This window comes from Lipotes vexillifer, unplaced genomic scaffold (genome assembly GCF_000442215.2).
Source record: "Lipotes vexillifer unplaced genomic scaffold, Lipotes_vexillifer_v1.1 scaffold422, whole genome shotgun sequence".
NCBI lineage: Eukaryota > Metazoa > Chordata > Mammalia > Artiodactyla > Lipotidae > Lipotes > Lipotes vexillifer.
In genome coordinates, this window is record NW_006779087.1 from 3,357,826 (window position 1) to 3,366,251 (window position 8,426).

Below are 8,426 nucleotides of genomic sequence, written 5' to 3' on the forward strand. Positions count from 1 at the left end.
AGTATATCTCACAGTGGTCATGGACACTCTGATCCAGTGAGTAACAAAACTAAAATTAAATCAAATCCTTGACACTAACAAATTGGCTTGTCACAATGGGACTCCATGGACCTTCCTCCAGTTAAAATTGTTAATATGTCCCAATGTAAATGAAAACAGGGCCTTCAAAGGTCAAACCCATTAAAGGGAATATATTTAGAGAAGGGGTGATTATGCCCACTGTTTCTCCATTCAACAAATCAATTTGGCCTACTTTTAAACTTGGAAAGAATAAAGGTGCCTGGCAGTGGATTACCACAACCCTAATGCCATGGTCACTCCCGTTAAGGCTCACTACCCAATATTATTGAAATCACTGACTCTGTTCAATCAGCAACTGGTAAATATTTTGCTCTTGTGGATTTGGCTAATAATGTTCTGTTCAGTGCCCAATGCAACAGCCTCTCAATCACAGTTTGCTTTCACCTCGGAAGGGGCACAATCCACCTCTACCCAGACGCTGGTGAGGTACCACAACAGCCCTGCCATCACACACAGTCTTTGCAGGCAAGATCTTACATACATCTGACTTTCCCCAGGAGCATAGGTATGATATTGCATTGATAAATCCCTCTTCAAAAAGATTCATTAAACATACCCATTCAGGACCAACAAAGACTCACAAAGAAGTTCAGAAAAAGAGGATGGGCCATTGTCCAACACATAGTGCAAGTTCCGGTCACCTCCATTAAATTCTTGAAATTACTTGCTAATCCGAGGGCTGCTTCATCCCTGACTCTGTTAAGAAACTATAAGCTACTGACACTCTCAGCACCCACATTATTAGAACAGGCCCAATATCTTTTAGGCCTTTGTGGGGTTTTGAGGCAACATATTCCTTCTTTACAAATTTGACTTAAGCGTATTATGTCGTTACTTGCAAGTTGGCCCACCTCCAACAAACAGCTCTATAATCTGTCCAAACTGTGAAACAAAGAACCCTACCCTTCATGCCCTCTAGAGACTCCTTCATTCTAGAGGATTTAGCATTCACCTCTCATGCCTCCTGGAGTCTCTAGACCACCCATGAGGACCACTTTCCCTCCAAGGCCATTCTGTCTCCCTGTGAATCATCAAAGGAACAAATCACACCTGGACAGATGGACCCACAGGGGTTCTCTAGGTTGGTTGTAGATCTTGAAAAAACAATTCTTCCCAACAGCTTATATTATAAAAGCATTTTATTGAACACACTCTGGAGATAGACCAGTTGGGATTGGGGTAGGGACTCTGTTTTGATGGTTTCGATACTGGAAAACATTGGATTTTTCTGTCACCGAGGACAAGGCTGTAGAGATCCAAAGGCTAATTGCAAGCAGAGCATAGAATCAGGTCACAGAAGGCTAGAGACTGGGGGTTGGGCCTTTCAGGAACCAAAGATTGTGGGTCTGCGATAGACTTGGTCGACTAGACTCCAGAAAAAGAGAAAACTTGGCTTGGGCCACCACCTAGAAGAGGCTGTTGCCATGGCTGCCTTCTGCACTTGGGAGACAATGACCTGCTGCAGGCTCTTAGCTCTTGAAGCTCTTCCGGGAGGAGGAGGTGGTGGAGACAAACTTGACATTGGAGCTGCTGCCCCCGCCACTGCCAAAGCCCAGGCCTCGGCCGCTGCTCGCACTGAAGCTGGAGCCCCCCCCACCGAGCCCACCGCCTAGGCCGACGCCCCCGCTGCTGCTGGAGTAGAAGCCGCTGCTGCCTCCACCAAGGCCGCCACCAAGACCACCGCCAAGGCCGCTGCCAAAGCTGCCGCCACTGCCGTAGGCAGAGGAGACGGTGTTCGTGACAAAAGCTGTGGAGAAAGGAGGGAGAACCTGGTGAGACCAGTCGGCCAGATTAGAGCCTAGGCATCTAATTTATTTGATCCTGTTGGTGTCGGCACTGTACTTGGCCCCTTTTACAGAGTAGCAGATGAGCTAAGTCATTTAGTGAATATCTCTAACAGAAAGCTGGTGAACACAGTAGGCAAGGGACAGTGCTAAGTCATCAGGGGATGGGGGTCAGGGCAAGGCAGGGGAACAGGGTCCAAGACAGGTAAGATACAGGGCCTGCTCTTTAGGAGATAAGAAATGAGCCCCGTTGCTTCCTGTCTCAACCTGTGTTCTTTCTCCTCCACCACCCGCTTCTCACTAAGTGTATTAAATAACCATTTTGGGGATGGGAGTGTCTGGTATCTAGAAATAGTAGGATTCTGAGTTGGCATCAAGTACCCCATATTGTCATCATTGTTAATGTCTGTTCAAAGTTACTTACAGATGTTGACTGGTCCAATTCCTTCACTCAGTCTGAAAGGGGAAAAATTGAAATAAGTGTTAAAAACTCCCCCCAAAGACAGCATTAGTCTGTATGGATAACTCCCATAGTCATGTTTAGAATTTGTTTTCTGAGCAAGGAGACCGCATGCCAGAAAAACTGCTTAAATTAGAGAAAGAGACGGTTCTCTGGAGGGACTTCCCAAGGAAGAGGTCTTGATCTAGAAACAGGTTATCAAAGGAAGCTTATAATTCACACTGTCCTCTACCCATTATATGGAAAACGTGAGGAAGAGGCTGTGGGAACTGTGAATATGTAGGAAGCAGTTTTTGCCTTGTAGGAGCTTACATTCTGTGAGAAGACTTGGTCTGGACAGAAATATTTCAGACAGGACGTAGGCGGTGGGCAGTGTCAGAAAACTGAAGAAAACCCAGTAGTTTGAGAATCCAAAGGCAGGTGAGTTTAACTCAGATGGAGTAATCATGAAAGGCTTCCTGAAGGAAGAAGCACTTGAAGAATGGGGAAGACATTTGCTGGGTTGCTTGGTTGTTTGAAGGAGAGGCAGCATTCAAGAATACTGGTGGTGGGAATAGGGTCAGAAAGTGAGTTGAGGTCACACTGTGTAGGTCAGCTGTATGCCCAGGTGTCAGATTGGATTGGATTGGATCATCGGATTAATGATGGATAATCATCATGCACAAGATAGTGGCCACCTGTGTGTGTGTTTGACACCCTGCAGTGAAGAGGCAGCTCCACTTTATCAAATGTGAGGCCGTAGTGGGCTCGTGATGTCGGCTGCGTCACGCACCTGCACTCCTCGCCCTCCAGCAGCTTCCTGTAGGTGGCGATCTCCACGTCCAGGGCCAGCTTGGTGTTCATGAGCTCCTGGTAGTCCTTCAGTAGCCGCGCCATGTCCTGCTTGGCCTTCTGCAGGGCGTCCTCCAGCCCAGCCAGCTTGCTCCTGGCGTCCTTGAGGGCCAGCTCCCCACGCTGCTCTGCATCAGCGACGGCGTTCTGCAGGTTGGCACACTAGAGGGGAAGGAAGGAAGAGTGGGGACACTTTAGAGGCTGAGCTGGGCCTCAAGTGTCTCTTTCTGAGAGACCAGAGAGAAGCCAGCACATTTGTCCTGGTGATGGTGGATGGTGGAATATTGAAATGCTTGTACTTGCTCCAGCTCTGTGTGTGTATGTGTGTGTATACTTAGAAAACGTAAAACAAGACAAAATAGGTCTCCCTTTCAAAGCTCAGGCTCCTTCTCTGCCTTCTCTCCCTACCTGCTTCTTGACGTTGTCGATATCGGATCTCATCCTCTGGATCATCCTGTTCATCTCGGAGATCTCTTGCTTGGTGTTGCGGAGATCATCGCCATGCCGGCCCGCAGTCTGCTGCAGCTCCTCATACTGATGCCACCAGAAAAGAGGAAAGAGTCCATTTATATGAGGATGGAAACACTTTCCCAGGGTCACAGGTAGGAGCTACCAAGAGGTGGCAAGTGGTGTAGTTACTGGGTGCCCGGGGCTGGTCTTCAATAATTTGCTTTTGCCTTATCTTTCTAGAGGCACTGGTGTGAAACTCAGTGAGATTCTCTTTAATGTTCTTGAATTTATGTGGCAGATGCATGCATGACTGTTCCCATAACTCCTTCCAGTAGGCCTCAGCCAATCTCAGGAGCCACATCCTTAGCATTTGGTCATGTCCTGGAATCCTAGACATGTGTCCGTCCCTCGCTCAGGACACACTTGCACATTCGCCACAGCACCCACCTTGGTCTGGTACCAGGACTCGGCTTCTGTGCGGCTGCGGTTGGCGATCTCCTCGTACTGGGCCTTGACCTCGGCGATGATGCTGTCCAGGTCCAGGCAGCGGTTGTTGTCCATGGTCAGGACCACAGACGTGTCTGAGACATGCGTCTGTATCTGGGACAGCTCCTGCAGGGAGGTTTCAAGTCAGTCATGAGAGTCCATGTTATTTAATAACAGGTCCATTCAAATCTTCTACTCATTGTACCACGTCGACTTGAGAAAAATAAGAATAACCACCTACGTAAAAAAACTTAGGTCAGTTAATAAATAATCCAAATCACTACTAAATCTATTTTTGTTTAATTTAACAACTCTGAACATCAAGAAACCCCTACCGTGTAACCTCTCAGACTTGAATCTTCTTAGGCCATAACTTATTTTAAACAAAATTGAGTTATTTGTAGTGAGGTGGATGGACCTAGAGACTGTCATACAGAGTGAAGTAAGTCAGAAAGAGAAAAACAAATATGGTATGCTAACACATATGTATGGAATCTAAAAAAAAAATGGTTCTGAAGAACCTAGGGGCAGGACAGGAATAAAGACACAGACGTAGAGAATGGACTTGAGGACACGGGGAGGGGGAAGGGTAAGCTGGGACGAAGTGAGAGAGTGGCATGGACATATATACACTACCAAATGTAAAATAGATAGCTAGTGGGAAGCAGCCGCATAGCACAGGGAGATCAGCTCAGTGTTTTGTGACCACCTAGAGGGGAGGGATAGGGAGGGTGGGAGGGAGACCACAAGAGGGATGGGATATGGGGATATATGTATACGTATAGCTGATTTACTTTGTTATACAGCAGCAACTAACTCAACAATATAAAGCAATTATACTCCAATAAAGATGTTAAAAAAGAAAGAAAGAAAGAAAAAAAAGAATCTAGTTGTGTGGTCTGCCATGCTGGGAGTAAACAAAGACGGGATGATACTCCAGAAAGGGAAGGTGGCTGGGAAAGGTATACCTGGGGCTCTAATAACTCATTCTAAATCTCACTCTGCAAAATGATTACTGAAGAGGTCTTTTGCTTTAAATTTGACTTAAAAAAAAAAAGAATTGGCTTTATTGAGTAATGTGAATAGTACTAAAGGAGTAGGAAAGACAAAAATGTGCCCATAGCTTGGGAACCACTGAAAGCCACTTAACCCTGGAGACCCCAATCCCTGATGGTGTCCCCGTGACCATCTCTGTGGGTTCCAAATAGGGGGCATTTCTTACTGCCTCAAAGAACATCTTCAAGAAGTTGATCTCGTCCATCAGTGCATCGACCTTGGCCTCTAGCTCCACCTTGTTCATGTAGGCGGCGTCCACATCCTAGAGAAACAGGGATAGTTGGCACTGCACCCCATTTCCGCCCTGACTTAAATGAACAACACCTTAAGTGAGCCTAGCCACAGGCAACAGGTTCTCTGCTACCCACATACCTTCTTCAGCATCACAAACTCATTCTCGGCGGTGGTACGCTTGTTGATTTCATCTTCATACCTGGTGGTAAAAAGGATGAGAAGTGCTTATCAGAGGATGAGGCCTGGGGTATGTACTGCATAAAGTCAACTGTGAGCCTGCTTTCCCACCAAAAGGGCCTTCTCACATCATATAGGCAGAGAGAGAGGGACAGTGGGAGCGTGAGCCTTTGGGCTAATTACCCATTAGGGTACTGTTTTCTCTATAATTGCCTAGCAGATAACTATTCTTTTATTGCCTAGCAGATAACTATTCTTTTATTCTTTTATAATTGCCTAGCAGACAACTATTCTTTTATTCTTTTATTCTTTAATTGCTATAATTGCTGTAATTCAGTTGCTTCAAGAACATTCCTGTAGAAAAGCTATGCTGTTTCTCCCCAACTCCACATCTAGTCAATTTCTCTAATGCTTTTTTTTTTCCAGCTTTCATAGCCTTTCAAAAAAAACCAAAAAATTAGCAACCCAGCTGCTGGTTCATAAGGAGTAAAGAAATACTTTTAGCCACCAAACTAGGTTACGTCATCAGTTCCTGCTTTGGGGGGAATCCATCAAAAAGCCAATGCTGTGTAATTTGAGTGTATTGGGGAGAAAAGCCCCATAAAGTAAGGATGACATGACTGCTTTTTCCACCAGGTGGTACCAAGGGTGCTGAGTTTGTTACTCTGCCTGGAGGCTAAGTGCCTTGCAGAGAGACTGAGCTTGCAGCTAGAACTTTCTAAACACCGACCTGGATTTTTTCCAGTACTTTAGGTGTCCATGGAAGGTATATGTTTTCACCCCTTGGGAAAGGCATAAGCAGTAGTCTGGTTATAAAGTACATCTGGTGCCAAGACCCGCCTTTGTCTCCACTCCACCCCAACTCACTTGTTCTTGAAGTCCTCCACCAAGTCCTGCATGTTCCTCAGCTCTGAGTCCAGGCGGCCTCTCTCCCCCAGGATACCATCCAGCTGTCTCCTGAGATTGTTGGTGTACTGCTCAAACAAAGGCTCCAGGTTCTGCCTCACGGTCTTGGTGCTCTGCTCCTGCAGCAGAGCCCACTTGGTTTCCAGGACCTTGTTCTGCTGCTCCAGGAACCGCACCTGGAGGGGACAGAGTTCGAAGATGGACAAACTTGGATTTCATGTTTCAGTGATCAATTTCCCAGTTTTCCTCCCATCTCATTCTGTCCCCCTAAACCTTCCCATGATGGGCAGTGCTTGTACCTGGGCCCCAGAGGGCAGGTCCAGAGTGAAGCATCTAAACTCACTCTTCTAGGGGAGACAGGACACTTCTCCAGGGCACAGATAGCACTGGGCACGGCTGGGCAGAGAGTGGCCTGGTGTAGGGGTGGCTGCAAAAGCACTCGGGCTGCTGCCCAATGAATTCATCCACTTTTCTGTGCAATCAGCCCTGTTACCTGGAGCACAGAATATATCTCTGCCCAACAGTAAGCAAGGATCCCTTGTGTGGTTATCTCTGAAGGGGAAGAACTAGGACCTTCTCTTCCAAGCTGCCAGTCTAATTAAGAAAGCAGTCCACAAATCCAGGACACAGAAACAAAGAGAAAAACATAACTTCAGACTATGAAGACATTTGCACAATGTCAGGAAATTGCCCCTCTTTCCACTTTCTTTGGCACCTATTCCACACTCATAGCGGTTTTTCACAAAAAATCATGGCTCACCTTGTCGATGAAGGAGGCAAACCTGTTGTTGAGGGTCTTGATCTGCTCCCGCTCCTCGGTCCTGACCCGCTGGATGGTGGGGTCGATTTGCAGGTTGAGGGGAGTCAGGAGACTCTGGTTGATGGTGACCTCTTGGATGCCTCCAGGGGGGCAGACGAGGGAGCCAGAGCCCCCATAGCCACCACCAAAGCCAGCTCCACCACCGAGCCCAAAGCCACCACCAGCTCCACCGCCGAAACCAAATCCACTCCCGGCTCCACCTCCAAAGCCATAGCCGCCTCCAGCACCGGTGGCACAACCTCGGTTCCTGAAGCCACCGCCGCTACTGCTGATGGAGATCCTCTTGGAGCCCCCCAGGTTGTAGAGGCTCCGGCTGCCATAGCCACCCATGCCATAAGCACCCCCAAGGCTGACCCTGCCAAAGCCGCCACCTCCACCCCCACTCCCGGACCGGGACACGGAGGTGAAACTGGTGCGGGAGACAGACGGGGTGATGGCAGAGGCGGTGCTGAAGCTACGGCCGCCCCCGCTCCGGAAGGACACACTCGACTGGCGAGACATGATGGCTTGTTCCTAGTGGAGCAAGAGTAGTGGACACTAGCGGTCCGGAGGTGCTGGAGAGAAAGAACAGAGCAGAACAGCACACAGAAGGTGGCTCTGTTAGCCAGGAGAGGCAAGCCACCCTTTTATCCTCTAGACCTGGGCTGGGCGAGAGAGTTGTCGAGATGTGAATGATTAAGTGGGCTGGGCATGCCTGAAGGGCAGCTGTGAGCTCACCGGCACACCTGCACAGCGGTGTGGGGTGCAAACACTTTCTTCCTGGCAAGCTCTGCTCAGGTAGGGATAAACTTGCCTTGCAGCCCAGATGTCTTGGCAGCAAACCTCTCTTCACTGTGGGAGCCCAGGGCTGTGAGTAGCCCAAAGAAGCAACGGGGCATTTGGCCAATGTCCTGAAGGATCCTTCCAGGACCTGGGATGTTGTCAAGCATCCCAGCATGGTGTACACTGTCCATGAACAGGAGGCTAGGGGGGCAGAGCGAGTCCCGCACTGTCAGTGGTCTGCTTTGCTTACTCCCCTAATGAGAGGTTGTTTCAGGGATTTCAGCCCTTGGAAAGCCAAGTGTGGCCTGTTATCTCAGCTCTGTGCCAGAGAGGAAAATAGACTCCGGTCCTCTACTGCAAAATTTCCTTTCCTTGAGGA

At 48.3% G+C, this 8,426-nt stretch overlaps 1 protein-coding gene across 2 annotated transcripts; it reads right to left on the reverse strand.

The window, feature by feature from the left end:
- Positions 1–1,202: 1,202 nt before the first annotated feature.
- On the reverse strand, positions 1,203–8,148 carry KRT5 (keratin 5). Of its 2 annotated transcripts, XM_007452347.1 has the most exons (10): positions 7,612–7,887; positions 7,226–7,503; positions 6,427–6,641; positions 5,521–5,581; positions 5,315–5,410; positions 4,054–4,218; positions 3,565–3,690; positions 3,098–3,318; positions 2,290–2,321; positions 1,205–1,828 (listed from the first exon to the last, which is right to left on the reverse strand). In XM_007452347.1, the coding sequence occupies exons 1-10, from the start codon at positions 7,784–7,786 to the stop codon at positions 1,551–1,553; spliced, it is 1,647 nt and encodes a 548-aa protein (XP_007452409.1). In that variant the 5' UTR covers positions 7,787–7,887; the 3' UTR covers positions 1,205–1,550. The 2 variants fall into 2 exon arrangements, with proteins under 2 accessions (XP_007452408.1, XP_007452409.1); XM_007452346.1 differs by having other exon boundaries at positions 1,203–1,828; positions 7,226–8,148.
- Between the last annotated feature and the right edge of the window lie 278 nt (positions 8,149–8,426).

Coding starts and splice junctions, on each gene's coding strand:
- KRT5 (XM_007452346.1), bottom strand. CDS start 7,786: ATGTCTCGCCAGTCGAGTGTGTCCTTCCGGAGCGGGGGCGGCCGTAGC. Junction 4,219..5,314: donor TGAAGATGTTCTTTGAGGCA/GTAAGAAATGCC, acceptor ACCTCCCTGCAG/GAGCTGTCCCAGATACAGAC. Junction 3,319..3,564: donor TCGACAACGTCAAGAAGCAG/GTAGGGAGAGAA, acceptor CTTCCCCTCTAG/TGTGCCAACCTGCAGAACGC.